General features: G+C 37.2%; 1 protein-coding gene across 1 annotated transcript in view; it reads right to left on the bottom strand.

The window, feature by feature from the left end:
* Positions 1-20677, bottom strand: part of LOC108440425 (glucosidase 2 subunit beta-like) — a 201774-nt gene that overhangs the window by 34443 nt on the left and 146654 nt on the right. Inside the window, exon 11 of the mRNA XM_017719285.2 lies at positions 15296-15385. Coding sequence (XP_017574774.1) covers positions 15296-15385 — 90 coding nt within the window. The remainder of the gene's footprint in view (positions 1-15295; positions 15386-20677) is intronic.

The following is a 20677-nucleotide window of genomic DNA, read 5'->3' as shown; positions in this document are numbered from 1 at the left end:
ATATCCTGTAGAGCTGAGATTCAGCGCTAATCAACCATGTGTGTATGAGTGTGTGTGTGTGTGTGTGTGTGTGTGTGTGTGTGTGTGTGTGTGTGTGCATGTGTTAGATCATATAAGAAGAGCATAGCAGGTGCCTGAAAAACAACACACTCCTCTGACCACGAGAACAGATGGCAGCCCATCAGTGTGTGTAAATGAATGAATCACACTCCTTTACTGGAACCTGGAGACCCTCCTCACGTAAATCAGACTACGTTCAGTGTTTGACACTTTCATTATAATGCTCGCCTGTGCACACATCATTTGACTTTGAGTTACAAAAATGAAACCACAAGCTGTTCAATAACAACAATAAAAGCAACATAAACAGCTCCAAATGAAAACAGGTGGTCTGAGCGGTGTGTGTGCACGCTTCTAAAGGAAATAGGGTGTGATGTGTGTTTGTGTTTGTTTATTGTTATTTTCTGACATTTACACTGGCCCCAAGAAGTATTTGGACAGTTTAGACATTGGATCAACTGAACTTTGATGAAAAAACTTCATAAATTGTTAAACAAAATGATATTTTTTTCAGAGAAGAACACTTTTAGCACAACATAATACTGATGGGGGACTCTAGGGGTGAAGAAAGCCTGGAAAAGAACTCTTTCCAGCTTACACTAAGACTACGGTACAGCACAGAGGTGGAACCATCAAATTTTAAAGCTGTTTTTTTGTTTACAGTGGTGTTGGCGAGCTTGTGTTCACTGATGGGATCATGAACTCAGAAATGTACAAAGGCATTTTGGATGCAAACCTGCCAAGGTTTTTATAAAACACTTGACAGACTGTGGTTTGTGTAAGGAAATGCTTTGCTTTACTTTTTCTTTATTTTGCTGAACTGTTATAAATGCAACAGAACACTCAAGGTCATGGCTGTGAAGTTTTTCATAATCACGCACCCTCTCATGTTCTATTGCTTCCATATAAAATGATGCATAATATAATAATATAGAAGCTTATCATATGAAAACCTTGTTACTGCACTGTATTTACTTTTATTATTGTACCAAATGGACCAACAGAAACAGTCCAACATTACTTGAAATATAATTTTGTTACATTAAAATGAAGAATGTCTTCTCAAGTTATCAACATCTCTTACACTGTAAAATGTAACAATGGCACGCAGTTTGGGTTTACTTTACTCATCTGTTACACTCCCTCATGCAAATCTAGTAACACATACTATTTCTTATATAATCCTTATTTACTTAGCTAAAGTTAGTTGAGATCAGTTAATTTGCGTCCTACAGACTGACAAGTATTTTGCCTAAGTTAACACAATTTAAATACTACAGAAACTAGGAGTAACTTAATCTGACAAATTCAAACCAACTTAAAAATTAATTGTTGAAATAGTAGGTGATTTTGAGTATAATCATTTCTTAGTATATTTTGAGTTAAGATAACTATCAAGTGTTTCAGGTTTATTTCTCATGCTTTTCATGTAACTTTTGACAGCTTTGAACATTCAAATGGGGTCTTTGTATCAAACTCTTGCAGTTTAGTTTGTTTAGACTTCTCAGCTTTACTTGATGACAGTTTGGTCAATGCAACCTTGAGTACAACCTGCACCATTCCTCTTGGATCTTGGTGGCATGCATACTGGGCATGCCTTTCCAGCTTGTTTACCCTACCATCTCTGTGTTGTCAGTCTTGCCAGCGTACCTTCCCTTGGGCGCTTACTAATTTTCTAAATTTTGGGAGCTCTTCTAATTTTAGTCAGTACTGACTGTAGATCAGTGCTGAGTAAGCTGAGCTACCATGACCCAACCTGTGGTTATGAACACCTCAGTCAACTTCTGCATCCTGGGCTGAACTGTCAGTACTGGACAAGATGGTCCACAGCAGTATTAAATTAAACTGTTTAAGGCATTTTTATAAAAATGTTCTGCCATTCAGTATAAAAATATTAAAATTAAAGCTTAGTTTAGCTATCAATGAATGAAACAGCTGAACTTGAGTTATGTAATTGCAGTAAATATAAGTTAGAATTACTTAATTGTATTGAATTAGTACTTTGTACATTGTTATGAAAGTCCAAAATAATCATTTTAAGAACAAAGGAGTGATTTACTTAAATGTGTATAACAATAAACAAACGTGTTGTTCATATTCAGTTCAGCGAATTACTCATGGTCAAATGATTTGAGTAACCTAAGCTTAAATGGTTTAAGGCAATTGGTTCCCTAAACCATTTGAGTTCACTGAACTCAAAGTTGTGTTGAGACAGCAACAAAATACTTCTGTGTACTTTTGTGCTCTCATATTGTGCGGTGGGTGTTTCCATACTCTTCTGTATAAATGTGTGTGAAAGTTGCTGTGCACCAGCTAACTTTATCACCAACCACTTCAGCTTTGGATTCTTGCATGTTTTCTAATAAAAGTAGTTTTTGTTGAACAAAGCATCGTTTTTTTTTGTTTAGAGGAGACTAATGTCCTCACAACTACTAAATGACTCTATTATTATTGTCCTGAAGGACTGCAGTCTTCACAGAGACATAAGTACACACATACAATAAATGTCCAAAAGTTTGTAGACACCTGCTTCTCCAGCGTTTGTTCTGAAATCAAGGGTATTAATAGGGACTTTGTCACACTTTGCTGCAGCAACAGTCTCAGCTCATGTTTGAACATACATTGTGCATGCATACATATTACATGCGTGTTTTCTTTAATCCTATAGTTGTAGTTAAACTGCTGTTTATTTCTTCAACTGTGCAAAAACAGCACTTTGTGTGTTTGAGTCTCACACACACACACACACACACACACACACACACACACACACACACACACACACACACACACACACACACAAACAGCAGCCCACAGAGTGAGACAGTGGACTAGTGTTCCTTTTCTACCTTCCAGTTTGTTTTACCAAACACACACGCTCACCCTTTGTTACAGACTTTAATGTCTATGTATGGCCTGCTTTGTCCAAACTGCTCTATTATAGCTAAAGCCATTACTTCAAAATTAAATGACTGCCTATGCCAGCTTTTGTTCCTCCCTGGTAGCCTGCTGTGCCTTGTGACCTATACTTAGCTGAGTTTTATCTTTTTATGTTTATCGTTTTATCTTCTCTTGATGTCTACTAATTTAACAAAGAGCTCAGATTCCTCAGGGAATCAAATGAAGAAAACTTCTACAGTAGACGAGGTGCTGATGCACTGCACAATGAACATGAGGATGAGACATCAAGTACAACTTTAACAGCTGTTTAAACATTAATTTTCAAAAGCTAACATACACATAGCAGATTAAAAAGTCAAACATATAGTAACAACCACAGACAGACAGATAGATATATGGATCTACAGACAGACAGATATATGGATAGTGTACTGCACTTTTTTGGAGCTTTACAAAAAGAATTTTTTTTTATTATTATTTGAAAGTATAGACATGATCTGCACTGTTTATCCCTCCTCCCTCACTTCCCTCTCTTTTCTTTGCTTTTTTCTGTTATTTCTCTCCTCCTCCTGAGGGCAGAGGAGGAAGTGGATATTCTCGTCCGTTCATTTGACCTTTACAAAACCATGCGCACACACACACACACATGCATGCATGCACACACACACTCACACACACACACGGTTATTTATAAGAAAGTGCCTATATACAATAACAATGCATTACACGTATCTGCATAAGCAATTATTTACGTCTTACCTTTGTGCCAAAATGTAGCAGGTTTACTGTGTTAAATGTAACACCAAGCGGCATAAAGAGCCATAAAACTGTCACAAAATGAGGTTCAGATAAGGTTTTTAAATATTTGCAAGATGAAACAGTGCGGTTTTATTACAGTGAGTCTGGAAAGCATTTCACAGCCCAGCTTATTTGCTGAAATATATTCTGCTCATTTATGGTTAATCTAAGCAGTGTTTAGTTGTTCTGTCACAGCTGTAGACAGGTTTGGAATCTGATGTAGGCCTGTGGTCATACTCTTCGTTGTGAATCATACCACTGACCTCTGAGCAGCAGACTGGGGTTTGATTCTCCATCCACACAAGCACACGACGCTACACCAAGGAGGCCTTAAGCAAGACTCCTAATGCTACATTCAGCTACATCTGTACCATGATGAACAAATGGTAAGTTGTGTAGATAAGAGCGTGTGCCAAAGGCATACATGGAAATGTTCTTCAGAACCCGACCTGCAGGCTGAATATTATCTTATAGAAGTTACCTAATGTGCCCAATGTCTGTTTTATATGTACCAAAATAGACAAAAAACTTACTGTACTGGTTAGAACTCCATACTGGTGTAAAGCAGTCCTTGCTTAGCAAGTAGAGCAAAGTGTAATGTGTATTTACAACGTAATGTTTTTTTCCAAAATCACAAATAACAGAACAGCTAGAATGCTTCGCAACCCATCAGAATATCTTATCAGAGGTAGCAGCTTGTCAGAGTTAGCGAGTCAAAATTGAAGCGCATGTAGAGAAACTCCAGCATCAGTATAAACTTCACTACTGGCCCCAGGACAAAGTCCTCTTACTGAAGTAAATTACAGCACTGCAGAAGTGCATGACAGACAATACACTTGTCAGGACTGTGTGCAACAGTGACAGTTCCTTACTGACAGAGATAAGTGCAGGTTTGTGGAACAGGCTGCAGGATGAGATACTGAGCCTAAAGCTGCCATACACCAGCCAGTATTTTTTTCTCTTATTCGCTCCTTACCGTACTCTAGGCTTCACACACAAGGCCTTCACAACCTTATTTGGTATTATATTATTTTATGCTATCCTATATTCTCATTGATAGCTTTGTTTTTCATTGTATACATTTACATTTTAAGTATTTTATATATATTGAGATAATTATAACTGAATTGTCTTTAACTGAAATTATCTTTGGGTTTCTTGGTCTTTGTCTGTGTCAATCTGTAAAGGATCAAGCTCTAAAACGTAGGTAAAGGATTTAAAATGTTTAATTTGTCTATAAAGGACTAAAATGTTGTAGAAATGTACTGCTCTGTAACATGTTTAGTGTTGTCATATGTCATTATATTCAGTATTGTGTGTGTCTGTACTGTGACTGTCTTTAGAACATTCTTCTGTCTATTCTCATTTATCCCTACATGGTCATGTCTGTCTCATCTGTCTCTTGTCATGTATAGGTTGAGCCTAATCTTGACATCAGTCCTGCTATGAAACTGCATCAGCCCAGTGTCTTACGGGCTGGCTAGGTGTCTGGTACCTGCGCACAAACAAATAAACTTCACTTTTCCAGACATACGGCTGGTCCCCTAGTTAAGTGAGGGTTTGGATTCTTCAAGTGGTGCCGTGACCCAGATTGGACATCTCATCTCTAAGCGGTAGGTGAGTGCCCATTTCGAAGCAAACCTTCAACCCAGTAGGTTATCCTCCTCTCATTGATGGAAGGGAGGGGAAGACCGCGGTAGTATGTTTGGGGCTGTATTGTGGTCTGTTGCTGTAAGCCCATGGCAAGAGGAAAGTCTCCCACACAGAGGGGTGTCAGAGTGGATGAATAGTTATATAAACATATAGAATCATCTAGTTTGGATAAATTCTATCAAAAGAAAGTGCCTGTTCATTCAGACAAAATATGGTCCCTAGATGAAAAGCTAAAAATGTCATTCTGGCAAACAAGTAGAGAGCAAACTCGCAGAGCATTTCTTTGCAGAGCATGCTGCCTCCAAAGCAAAATAGGCCTGCGGAAGTATAAATGTAAGGAAAAGTCTAGAACAACCATGTCTGATACAGCGACTGGGATTAATCTTCCAGGAAGGCTTAGGGTTAAGTTTCAGATACAACTGAAGTTGTGTTTAAAAGCCCAAAGTAGCGCCGACCTCTGCCCTGTACTGGGGTCTGTACAAGTTTTATGGTTGTCCTGTGTTGTCATGGTGGCATTAGGTGTCATCAATCAGCTCATGGGGCAAGATCTTATAGTTTTATTTTTTATGCCTGAATGGGTCCAAATCTCTTGCAGATTGTGGCTAACTAAAGGTTGAACATGTCAACCTGACTGGGTTTTCCGTGTCTGAATACCAAGCAGTATAAAATTAATAATGCAGCATTGTCAGGCATTCAACACGTTGTGGAGGCTTTAGTTAGACAAAGGGTGTTGTTTCCTAACCAAGGCCCTCACCTATCTATATAGACAAAATTTTGATAGCTTCCTAACATGCAGAGGAACATGAACATGACTTGCTAGGTGTGTTAGACACATCTAGATTTATCAATCCTCTGTTCACGATTTAGGACAACTGGTTTTACAGGCTTAGAAATCAATTTTACCTGACTGTTGTGCCACAGTATGTGCTATTTTATGAAATGATACATTAGCACAGCTGGAGTCTTTTGTGGGGTTGTGCAATTATTGACAACCTTGAAATGAGGTTTATATGAAAAGCTCTTTAACCACTATACAATCTAACTAAAACAGAAAATCAGAAAGAGTTTCGGCTAACTGATGATCAGTTCAGAGCTTTCATTCTCTTCATTTCGTCCCTCTTAAACCTGAGTTATGCAGTGCCCTATGGTAACGTTTAGAATGTCCCCAGGCAAACCCAGGCAAACTATTCATGTGGTTTTAGCTGTTGCTTCTAATTTTTTTTTTATCAAATTCTCACTGAAATGTCCACACTGAGTTTCCTCTTTGCTCTGTTTGTGCTGTTACTTTTCAGTAACAGCACAAAGGTGGGGTAACAGGCTTGCTGGTTTTAACTGGCCCTAATTAGTTATTAAAAAAGGGTACCTGTAAATGTTATTTGCAGTCATTTTGGTGGAATTGGAATATAATTCAGCTGATTGTGATTGTGAAACACTGGTTTCTAGTTCTGTGCAAAGTATGTATGCAAAATGCCTTTGCCAAATGCAAACACTGATTGTCCAGTATGACAATAGACGGCACACAGGGTGGGCTGTCACAAAGCAGTATGTAGAAATAGTTATGGGTAGATTGCCGGATCACCTGTGCTCTTACTAAAGATTTTAAAAGCTAATGTCTTGTCATGGCTACGATTAACGCTTGTTATGAAAGCTGCAGACATACATTATGTCTGATAGTTCTACTGGAATACTGTCAGACTTTATGTGAAGCTATTGCTCAGAAATAGGTGTTGGATGCATAAGAACTTACTAAGGGGGGGTCTCCCTATTGTCTTAGGACAAAAGGTTAAGGTGCATGAGATTCAGCCACTAGGGCCAAAACGAAAAGGTCTATATTCAAGTCCTCCTTGCCACATTCTCTGCGCTAAAATGTCAAGGGAAAAATGGATACATGGGTACCACCACCTGATGGTGATGGCTAGCACAGGGATAGAATGGGTGACTCTGGTTGGGAAATGCTCTGAGGAGGAAGTGTGATGTCTAGATCATGAGGGTCAACCTCGAGAGTGAAGATTTTCCTAATCCCCTTTGTGGCTAGCGCTCCCTTACTCCCACTTGAGGCCAGGACCCATGTTAGGTATATGACATGATTTGTGTAAGAAGAACATGATACTGCCGCTGTGTCTAAGTTTTTTGTTTTGGAACATGTAAGAGCAGACCTGAGACAGGGACGAAGAAACAGGACATGAGACATCAAAGGCTATTTAGGTTCCCTGACTCATCACCACTTGCTCCTACTATTCTGGAAGAGAAGAGAGCTACCACTGCAACAAGCTGCAGGATAAAACTTTTTATAACAAAAAGGGAATAACGAATGATGAAACCTGTAGTTTTCATAAGCATTCTGACAATAGCTTTTACAGGCAAGATGGAGGATGTTTGTGATCACAGCATGGTCTGTGCTCACGCCATTCTGTGAGCACAAAATCATACCTTAGGAGGTGATGGTTGTTTGTTTGTCATGCCTTGTATCACTGCTTTCATGTAATCCCAATGTCTAATATTTCTGCACAAGATTCATGTACAGATCATTCTGCTTCTGAAACCATGAGAATAATAGCAAAAGATGGTAGATGGTATAAGTGACTATAACTGGTCATTGCCTATTGTTAGATGTCTGAAGTCAAATAGAGCCGCCTGTTTTAATCCAAATGCTAATAGCACCCAGATTGTTGGCTGGCAGTATACGAGTTGGCAAAACTAATTACAACTTTATAGTTCATAGCTATAAAAACAGTAGCTATTGTTATTTATAGATGTTCCTTATGAACATGAAAACACTTTATATCCCCACTTGCCTGTGCGTGAACTGAAGGGAAAGAGAAATATTGGCCATATTTCTCCGTAAGAGGAAAGGATAAATTGATTACACTGTGAGGACATACATTTTAGAGTATGTTCTAAGGGGGAATGTAGAAATTTAAATGATGTGACTGTATTTAGAACATTCTTCTGTCTATTCTCGTTTATCCCTACATGGTCATGTCCGTCACACCTGTCATTTGTCATGTATAGGCTGAGCCTCATCTTGGCATCAGCATCAGTCCTGCTATAAAACTGCATCAGCCCAGTGTCTTACGGGCTCGCTAGGTGTTTGGTATCTGCGTGTAAACGAATAAATTTCACTTCTCCAGACATACGTTTGGTCCTCTGGTTAAGTGAGGGTTTGGATTATTCACCGTTAATTTGTAAAGGAGTTTGAATCACCTAACTATGAACGATTTTGAATTATCAATCTGTAAAATGTTCTAAATTGCCAATCTTTATAAGACTTTCAACTATCAATCTGTAAAAGATTTGATGCCGATTTTCAAAGAACTTTGAAATGTTCATCTCTGAATGAATGTGAATGATCAATCTGTAAAGATTTTTAAACTGTTAATCTATGAAGAATTCTGAAAGATCAATAACAAAAAATAAAAAATAAAACTTTCATTTTTTAAGAGAATATGGGCAACATGGTGGTGCAATAGATAGAATAGCACTGTCACCTGACAGCAAGAAGATACAATAAACAAAACTTCCAGACCAATTTACTTTACAAAGAACAAAAAAAAGCAAATATAATTAAAATAAAATTCTTACCAACAATCTCCTCCATCATTCCTTAGCAAAATAACACCTCTCTCTCTCTCTCGCTCTGCCCGAATTCATGCATGTGCAGAAATGAACATTGAACAAATATGAATATTATCATATTTAAATGTATGTTTAAAAATACAAACAACACTTTTTGGTGATATGAACTTTTTATAGCTGATTGCACTGTGTAGGGATTGTGAGCCGATCACTCATTAATCTGCTCTCATTATATTTAATCATCAAACCCTGGTGATTTGATAGTGTATGAAATCTGATGTGAGGCTGTGGTGAAGCAAAGGCATCAGACACAATGAACTTATTCTTAGGTAACAAGCGAAGCTTCCGTATCATGCTGCGACAGGTGAAAGCAGCTTTATAAAATTCCTTAATTATTTCTATTTTGACGAAGGTCCAAACAGTGACCTTTGAAAGTAATTAACTGCTTCAGTGACTCATTAAAGCACGGCTGAGTTTCAGGCGTTAATTTAGCAGTGTTCAGTCTCAACATATCCATCAATGTTCAAAACGCCACTGAGTGTGACCATGGGTTCCTGAATGAATATGAATGTGTAGTAGATAACATTGTATGGCCACACACACATGCATACAGAGACTTGATTAAAGGTTGCATGCTAATTATTAATTGTGTTGTAATGTGCATTGTGACTAATTTTGCTTTTCATGTATCTGATTATGAATGAATAATCACTTAATTCTGGGGTGCAAAAGATGATGTGACTTCAGCTAATTACTTCTTTAGGTGACAGCATTGGTGCTGTGCAAAGAACAGCATGCATAGCAATATATTTATAAATGTGTTTTGATATTAAAAAATAGACAACAGAAAATTACAGTTTTTCATGCAGAATGAGTAACAGGGGACACCTCGTATAAACTACAGCTACTGGTAATGCTGGACGCCGAGGAGGAAGCATGTCCCCAGGGGACAAAGTGCCAGCTTGTTTTCAGAGAAATATATTTTCACTGTGGCTAAGTGAACACATGCTCTTTCGGGACCTAGCTAACCTAACATCATCTACAACAGTTAGCCTATGCAATGATAAAGCCACAATATCTCAGTCTTTTCAGTTACATCTTTAACAGCACATCCTTGGCAACAGGCTCATGTTAAGACACTCAAGTGTTGGAGAAATAAAGTATTATTAATACTAATAATTAATATAATACTCATTTACTCACAAATACAAGTAACTGCATTTTAAAAGTCCTGTTAAAACCTAAAACTGACATTTCACTGACTTTTAGTGCTTATATTTTCTCTGTCTTCCTATAATGAAACATAACAAAGAATAATAATAAAAATAATAAAACAGTAATTTCAGCATTTTAATACTGGCACCTCGGACAGTTCAGCTAGTGTTTGAGCTCCTGTACACAGTCATAGGTGTGTAATGTGTTTTAACCTAAAAGACAGAAACATGTCCAAACTTTTTTGTCCATTTACATGTGCTTACTTGCCTGTTTTCATTAAAATCCTAAATGAACACACCCTACAGCATGAACAGCATGAACAGCATGATTTTACACACACCAGTGTCAGCGCTGGATTGAGTGCTCCACCGTCCAAAAATATCCAGACAAGAGATGAACAGCTTGCATATGGGTCAGTACCCATCCTCCAGATTAGCAACCAAAGAAACTGGCTGTCTACCATTAGGGGGGAAAAATGGTCAATATTCCAGAAAAAGAGGTATTTAGAAAATTACTATGCAATAAATATCACTACAGGGTATTTTATTTATCAAAGCTTAGCGGAGAGGTTTGAAACACACCTCCAAGGAGTGGCCACACTTTAATCATTTCACTTCAAAAGAGCTAAATGAAAGAAACAGCTCCTCTTTCAAATGTGGAGTCGTTATTATTACAGCCTAACAGACCCAGATGCGGCTCTGTAAACAAACCTAAGCTAGCTTTATTCTAAATAATGAAGGTGTGATATGGTTTATGTAGTCCTACAATGAAACTGACTTTTGTGGAGTCTAATATCATTTTGTGGACTTTTTAGTAAAAGTCAAGTCTCTTAAACGTGCTCTTTCACCATCTCTCACATGCAGTCACTCTAGCTCTCTTTTACACATTGGAGCATTGTATCTGTGAAGTCTGAAGCCTCAGGCATTTGTCTCACAGCCTCTCTTCTCTCTCTCTCACACACTATTAGAAATGGTCCATGTCTTGCCATCTCTCATCAGGGACACCTCAGAGACCCCACAGTTTCCCTCCTCACCTATTTTACTAAAAAAAAAACAGCTTTACCCATATAATTCTAGAATTGTCATACTCAAATATGATGTTGTCATGATAGGGCTATATATAATAATGATTATTTCTGTAATCAATTAACATATCAATTCAATCCATTTAAACAGTCAGCATTCTTTGGGTTCTCTCTCTTTACTGCCCTCATCACTCAATCTGTGCAACAAACTTTTTCTTACTTATAGTGCAAGGAAAACCTGTTGTTGCTTCCTATAGTACGATTCTTTCTACTTTACACTTCTTGTTGGTACCATAGTATTGATGTACCACTGGTCAATGCGCTAACAGGGCCATTTGTACACAGTTACTAAAGCATCTTGATAAAATATAGCCCTGGTGTGCTGCGTGGTTCATGGGTGTAATAACTACAGCAAAACTATATGGTGAAAGCTTTTACAGCATTCTAGCGCTCTGACATCATGAGGGAAAAAGAAGGAGAAGTGAAGGAGAAATCTCTGAGTAGCGAGAATAACCAGGGAAAAAAAAAAGATAAAAAATGATATGACTCTCGCAATTTGTATGCTTTTAGCTCCTGTGATGTATCTGTTGCTGCAATATTTACAGGGTAATTAAAGATGTTTGCACATGTTCTCGCAGGGAAAAGCACATACTCTAATATAACTTATTGATTTGGTACGGATCAGCACCTCTGATCAAACTGACCTTTTCTTGATTTTTTTGATTTAAAAGTCAAGGCCGGTATTGACTGCTCACTGGCTGCAGGATGCTTCTTCTCAGTTTTGCAAATACTTTCTATAGTGTGTTACAGTCTGTCAGTATGACTGTGTGGATCATATGAACATCATAGAACGTCATTTTTAAAAGGCACAGCAGAAGCCATATCACCACTACACTTCCAGTAGCGTATCACAATCAGTCAGAATGACTGTATTGATCATATGAACATTATCGTCTTCTATAGTCAATAGCCATGTTTACATGCAGCCTGATAATCCGTTAATAATAGCTCAATCGGAGTAGAATACGTCCATGTAAACACGTCAATCGGAATAGACTAATCCGATTGAGGCCATTCGGAATGCAATTTCTATCCGATTGAACGAGGAGGGTAAACCTCTAAATAATCCGTTAGATAGAAGAATAATATCCGTGTAAACGCCTGAATCCGATTACACTCCAATCGGACCGTCCAGCTTCTGTGTCTCAGGGCACGACGTCTTCCTCTCGCCGCTTCCTTTATAAGTGCAGGTGAAGGACTGAAGGACGTTTTTCAGAGTCTGACGTCAGTTTAAAGCCGTTAAAAACAAGCGCGCCAACTGGAAACTCATCTCACGCGGACTGGGCATCACGTGACGTTCGCTGTCATGGTAACGGTTACTCTAAACGCTGCTATACGCATGCGCGTCATTCTGCATCGGATTACTTGTAGCGAGTAGGTAAACGAAGATTTTCATCAGACAGTTGAACAGAGTGAGAATAAACACCTCAGTCTGAATCGGATTGGCAAAAATCTGTGCATGTAAACACAGCCAATGAGTTATATAATGAGTCATATTTACATCTGATATACATTGTGTATCAACTAGGTTTTTCCCCACTTGTTTTAATGTCAACACACTATACATTTTTTCTTTCCGCAAAACAGGACTATATACAACACAACTTTTTAAATTAAAAAAAAACAAAAAAAAAAAACCTTCTGCTTTACTCACACGCATATTTGTTGCACTGCATATATCAGTGGCTTCTACGTCTTACTAAAAAACAATGCAGCAGTCATTCAGGCTGGTGTGAATCAGTGTGTAACCATCATTAGAAAGGTTAACAGTTCTTGAAACTTCATTATTATGTTTATGTGTGTTCTCCCTTTAAGGACAAAGGTTCCTGCCACACACAGAACAAAACACAAACATAATTCAAGCACACCAAAACCCTGAGATTATTTCAAAACCTCAAACGCAGGTAAGGCACTAGCCTCAGGAGTTAAAAAAAGACTTAAGAATGTTAAAGTTAGAGATGCAGGCTACTTCATAATTATACTACGTGTACAAATTTGCCAGTGACAGTCACCTCCTATAAATTTAAAGTGGCCTTTTTTTTAATTAATCAGGTAAGCATGAGGTATAAACTTTAAAATGTTGTGTCATTAATTTGGGTAACATGGTAAGTACTAGGTAAGATAGTCTAACTAATTTCAGGCCATGAAACTACTCAACTCCCTCCAATAATACACAACTGCAGGCCTATCAGATTTTTTGAGCTCCTGAACATACACAATGTCTGAAAACTTTTATGGAATTCATGTCTAGACATTATAAAACATGTCTATGTAAAAATGCAGTTATTTTTTCTGTAAAATATTTACAATGTTCTCACCACAGCAATTTATCACTATTCACCATTGTTAAGGTTACATTTCCTGTTACACTGTGCAATAATACAATCATTAGGAACAATGTGCAATATTACATACATGTGTGTGTGTGTGTGTGCGTGTGCAGGTTTTTTATGTCTGTATGTTGTCTAGTATGTCTATATATATTTTGGAGAAATGCAGTCTCGATCAGCTTTGCACTGCTTGTATAGTCTGAATGACAAAGTTCATTTGAAAAATTTCTATTACTTGGTATTTATATCTGTTACCTCCCATCACACTGCACAAAATACTTATGTACTTTTTATTGCTGGTTTACTCTTCTTGGATTCATATTTTTATGAGTTCATAAAATAAATAACATGTATTAAAAGTTTAGGAGGTTAGAAGCTTTGTTCTGCATATGTGCATCTAGGTGTGTTTTCCTGCTTTTTAATGTCGTAAAAGAGCTAGATGAATTTATATTAGCAGTTTTTCCCTTCACTCTGTAACATCACTACACTACAGTACAGTAATGCTAATTTCTGCTAGCATTCTACTGGATATACAGTGTCAAGCTAACGGTGGTGTACATTGATTTTCTCACATTGGGTAAAACACTGAAACACTCTTAACACTGGAGGAGGCTTTAGTACAGTATGCTTCACTTTACTTAAAGTGGACAAACACAACTTATGAGCTCTCATAATTTGTTATAAACAGTACTTATAATGCATTATGTTAATAATCCATAATACATAATAATCATGGCTATAACGTGTAATGCATTGTACAAATATGTACAGCCATTGTCAAATATGTACATGCCTTATGATTGCATTATAACATGTTATGAATGTGTGTATAGATGCTTACAAACATGCCAATCATAGAAAGTGTTATCCCATTGAGTTCTGCTTACACTGAGGAGTGTTTGCACTGCTGCTCTAGCTAACCGTAATAGCAATTAGAGCTGTTGGAGATCCTTTTCTGGGTCACTGCTTCTGACAATGTCTGCTACAAATAACTGTGTAATGTAAATGTAATGCCTTTTACCATCCAACAATTATAAAATAAAAGTAAATTCATGGGAAAAGAGCACAGTTTTGATATTTGATGACTTGCCAGTTAGCTGGGTTGAGAGTGTTCTGCATTCATGCATTATTTCTGTTTACTCCCAGTCACTCACTCAGAGCCTCTGGTCTCTCTGCTCCCACACTGTTACGCTTTTTGACCAAGGACCACAATCTCCCCCTGGGGGACAGTCTCTGGTAAAGGGCAGCTGGTGTTTTTAAATAGTATAAAAATAAACTAATAAAAAAAAAAATTTAAATGGAGATGCAAGATGTTCAGACAAGAACAATGTGTTGTCATGACTGTAACAGTATCATGTAACTATTACTTCTAACTGTAATGACAGATGCCATAAAGTTTGATGTCACGTCATCTCAACTGCCCATAATGGTAACATGACACTGTTATGTTACGGAACAAAATATGACATATGACATCCAGCATGACTTGTTATTGGCGTGGTTATGTCAATGTTAAGTAGCAGAGTTCCAGTAGTGTAGCTTGTCCTAACAGGAACCTACTGAGATGCTGGTGATTTTTCAAACTTTTTTTTGCTGTATCATACAGTTATAAGGTCAGACAATAGAGTGTGATGTCAGCACAGATGACCTCAGCAGTAGCAGGGTGGACAGTACTCACTCAGAAACGGCCATCTGCACACAACGGCTCAGCAGAAACACAAACTCCCGTTCAGGACCGTAATCAATAGCCAGCTTCTCCTTCAGTTCCCTATAACAAACAATATTCAATTAATAATCGATTAATACAAATGTTAGTTATGTGTTTGTTATTATTATTATTATTTTTTTTATCATTTTATTTTATTAATTTTACATCAACACTATTACATAGCCTCCACCAAGTCAGCTGTAGTAATGAGTACTTTTTCACACTGAACATATTATTAATTAAATCAATAATTAAGAAATATTTTGTGGCATTGCAGATCCTTTCATTACTACTAGTTATTGTGCGGATGGTCCTACTGAACTGGTTCAAATCCCGAGGTCGAAAACATAAAATCACATTTTGTCACCAAACGTTTTAGTAGTGACTTTTTCGGCAGTAAAAAATGTAGCAAATTTTGAGCAGAACTCAAACACACAAGTACATGACTAGCAAACGCAGCTTTGACCAATATACATAAAAATCATCTCAATATTTTCCATTAAAAAATGAACAAGTTTACTTAGAAAATCTTAGAAAATGTGTGTTTCCGTAGTGACCATTCTTAATGTTACACACTGATTTGTAGATTTTTGGATGTATTTATTTCAATATAATGGGATCTAACAGCTCACAATGTGGTCATGGGATACAGTCTCATTTCCTGCTTTAAAATGCAGGGTTGTGGCTAAAATATGAATATTCTGAATGTTTCAGAAGTGACATTCATTTTTTATTATTTAAAAATCAAACTCATAAAGGATCCAATTTTTTAAATCTCGCATTAAAAGAAATCAAGAAGACATTTTTGAACACAACACTGAAAAATTGTTCACAAATTTAGGGCTTGGGAGCAACAATTCCCAATAGAAAATACCTCTGGATATCGATGATTTCATGTACATTTAGTTTACTGCTATCTCTATTAACCTCTTGAGCTTAAATAGATCATAATATAGTCTCTGTAAATATATTGATTATATTGACATTGGAATACTTTAAAATATACTACAATATAAAAATAAAAACTTTAAAATATGTATTTTTACTGTGGGACTGCAGTGACCCTGTAATAAATTGATTTTAAAAAGCCTAAAGGTCAAGTGTTGAAATGATAGAGTGTCTACGTTTAATTGGTAGAATGTAACTTAATATGAATTAAGACATTTAGGAACCCATAGTCCGGTATATTGCTTTACACACAAGTAAGCACCAATACACTCACACTGAATAAGCATGCATTTGTACTAACACACACACACACACACACACACACACACACACACACACACACAGTCAGAAACTCACATGTGTATGTGTGCAGTGGGTAACTACTCCCACACACACACACACACACACACAATGACCTTTAAAGGAGTGATGCAGTGGAGCTATATTGTCTGTAACAGAGTGCAGGAATAAAGACTATGCTAGCCTGAAGGCTACAGCCGCACTAATACACCATCACTGCAACTGAGCAGCACACAGTCATCTCAGCAATGTCATACAGTCACATTGCTGCTCAACAAGCCACACAGACTCACGACTCATATATTAGACGCATACTATTATTATTTTACTATACACATACACTGCACACATTCTACAGCATACACTATACAAATACTACAGTATATACTATGTAAATACTACAGTATATCTATACTGTAGTATATAATGTACATATACTACAATATATACTATACAAATACTACAGTATATACTATGTAAATACTACAGTATATCTATACTGTAGTATATAATGTACATATACTACAATATATACTATACATATACTACAATTTGTACTATTCACAATATATAATCTATACCATAACTTATACTGCAGAATATACTGCAGTATGCACTAAAGTGGTGAGTGAGGTCCATCCACCTTAGTCTCACAAAGCCCTGTGGGAAGCACTTCTAGAGTACATACTGGTGGGCTACAGGGACCCCCAGACACTCCATATTTTTCAGTCCACAACTCATAAAACACAAGGATAGAGCAAAAAATATGGGCTGTCTGGGGCTCCCTGAGGACCGGTTTGAGAACCACTGGTGTATGTACTATCCACATGCTTCAGCATATATTATACTATACATACTATAGTGTGTTAATACCAACATATCATCATACATAGTGTACACATTCTATAGCGTACACCATGTTGTTGCATTAAAGCATCATCTATCCAAAATGGTGACTTCACAGGAGATGGAAAAACATTTTTACATTTGAATGTACGATAGTGGAACAATATTTTTTTCCAAGTAACTTAATCATGCTGGCAAACTAGTACTTACAAATGAATTAAATGTACACCACAAATGGAGATTCACTAACGGCATATTCATGATCAATGCAGTAATAGTATTTTAATCACAATTATTTTAAAATATTCATTAAATATATTCATTAATAGCAGTAACAAACATGTAATATAATACATTTGAAAAAATAGTCAGTGGTATTTAATGCATACTACATGATAATATGTTGAATCTTCTTTTCAGGGAACAAATACATCATCATTATTAACCGTTTAATTCAGATCAGGTCGCAGTAGCAAATTTTGAGCAGAACTCAAACACACAAGTACATGACCAGCAAACGCAGCTTTGACCAGTTGTACACATAAAAATCATCTTTTAATCATTAATGTTACACACTGATTTGTAGACTTTTGGATATTTATTTCAATATAATGGCATCTAACAGCTTATAATGTGGCCATGGGATACAGTCTCAGTTCCTGCTTTAAAATGCAGGGTTGTGGCTAAAATATGGACTGTTTCAGAAGTGACATTCATTTTTTATTATTTAAAAATCAAACTCATCTTGAATGAATTAAAGTACGAATTTCTTCTCTCCAGGGAACAAATACATCATCATTATTAACCACTTAAGATTACCTCATCAATGTGTAATCATACCATATTTATCTGACCATTCTTCACCAAAATGCCTATTCTGTGCATGAGTTTTCTTCATGAGGCCATTTATTTTTGCTAGATATACACACACTGAGCAATTAATTAGGATCAATATATTATATTGGGTAGGGGCTCCCTTTGCTCTCACAACTCATCTCCTAATGACAAAGATTTCACAAGATATTGGAAACATTCCTTTGAGATTCTCGTCTATGTTGAGATAATTGCATCAAGCAACTCCTGCAGGTGAGGATCCTTTTCCAGGTGCACTTTCATTCTGCGTATCTCCTTTTCTACAACACTTTAAAGGGGATCTATTGGATTCACATCTGGTGACTGAAAAGGTCACTAAAGAACACTATCATGTTCATGAAACCAGTTTGAGATGACATGGTATATTATTATGCTAGAAGTCGGCATTAGAAGATGGGTAAATTGTGGCCATGAAGGGGTGCACATGGTCAGCAACAATACTCAAATAGGCTGTGGCATTCAAGCAATCTGTGTAACTCAGCAGAAGAGATCCCTCAGACCAGGCTACTCTTTTCCAGTCTTCAACCATCCAGGTTTAGTAAGCCTGTCCCACTGCAGCCTCAGCTTTCAGTTCTTGCCTGACAGAAGTAAAACCTGACATGGTCTTTTGGCCTTCTGAGATGCTTTTCTGATCACCAGAGTTATATATCATCTGAGTTACTGTAACCTTTCTGTCAGTTTTAACCTGGCCACCTGGCATACCAGTCCTTCTGGCACCAGCAATCATGGTTGACATGAACATTACCTGAAGCTGCTGGCCCATATCTCCATGATTTTATGTACTGCATCACTGTCACTAGTTAGCTGCATGAATGAGTAGGTGTACAGGTGTTTCTAATAAAATGCTAGGTGAGTGCAGTTTCTGCTACAGATTTCTGAAGTTATGTTAAACCTATTGTCTTGTTGTTTGTCTGTTATTATTGTATAATCTTTTATGGAAGCATAGCTGCTGTAGATACAGCAGCTAGTAGGTATTCCAGTAAAGAACAAAGAGTGTTAGTGGTAACAGGCTAATCGTGGGGTACATTCAGGTTCCCACACTAGGCCAAATGCAGCCCACAGACAGAGATGCTCTGTGTGTGTTTTCAGTAATCTACGCTAAGCTGAGTCCGTCAGCATTTCCCCACAGTGTTTTTTTTTTTAAAACAGTGTCTCATGGTTGCTGTCTTCTCGTGTTTGCTGGGTGTGTATGTGTGTAGGCTGCAGGAGAAAAGCCCTGAACCCCTGCAGGAGAAAACCCAGCCACTACTGCACAGCAGGCAGGCTAACAGCAGCATCCACGTTTGTTCATTAAAATGCACCCTGGGTGTCTGACTGCGCTAACTCATTACTGTATGCCCTCTTAACAGTGTGTGTGTGTGTGTGTGTGTGTGTGTGTGTGTAGCTATTTTAAGGCCTGGTTGTGTGGAATGCCATGCAGACAAGTCAGAATGCAAAAGGTGAAAGCACTGAGAAAGAGAGAGACAGATAGAGAGGGGGAGAGAGGGAGAGAGAGAGAGAGACACTGGTAATGGCCATATTTCTAGGCATGCACATTCTGACTAATTCTGAAATTCAAGTATACATAAGAGTTAATGAATGGATATTTGGTTAACCGCTGGGAAGAAAAACAAGTTTTTCGTTAGATATTAACATAGCATACACAAACATACACAACAGGTGCACTGGTGCACTGTAAATGTGAGATGTAAGCTGAACACCCATAAGGCAACTTATCACATAGTTTTATTAGTTAATAAACTAATACAACTTGACTAGATTGCATCCAACTCAGTTTAAGGTTCCTAATAGTACATCTCAGTTGTGCAAACAATACAGAATACACATGTATGTAGATAAACAACTCATGCTGAAAAATGTTAGTTATTTTAGCTACCACAGCATTTTAGAGTTTAAATTAAATAAATATTGAATAAGAGATAAATGCAGACGTAAAGTTTCAGTTTTAATTTGAGGGTATTTACGTTTACAATGGGTGAACAATGCTGGAATAACAACCACTTTCATATCCATTCCTTGTTTTTTGAGGCTGAAAAGTAACTGGATAGTTGGTTTAGCTGTTCCATGACCAGGTGTGTGTTATTCCGGCATTATTTCCTTTACAAGTAAGCAGAAAATGTCTAGATTTGATATGAAATATGGAATTTGCATATTGGAATGTCATTGTATTAACATTAAATAATGAACTTTACCTCTAAAATTTTAAATAACAATGATTATTCATTTTATAAGTTACTATTTACTTCTAAATTAGAGCAAATGTTTAGGTCACTATTTTATGTGCTTCTAGTACTGAGGCCCTAGTACTGATTGTGTTGGGTTTTATGTTTCACCGTCCCCCCAAAAAAATTTAAATCTCTGTTTAGGTTACATGCCCTGCGATGG

The sequence above is a fragment of the Pygocentrus nattereri genome, chromosome 22 (assembly GCF_015220715.1).
Source record: "Pygocentrus nattereri isolate fPygNat1 chromosome 22, fPygNat1.pri, whole genome shotgun sequence".
In the NCBI taxonomy this organism is placed as follows: domain Eukaryota; kingdom Metazoa; phylum Chordata; class Actinopteri; order Characiformes; family Serrasalmidae; genus Pygocentrus; species Pygocentrus nattereri.
Note: the sequence above shows the minus strand (reverse complement) of the source record. Positions and strands in the feature narration are given on the sequence as shown.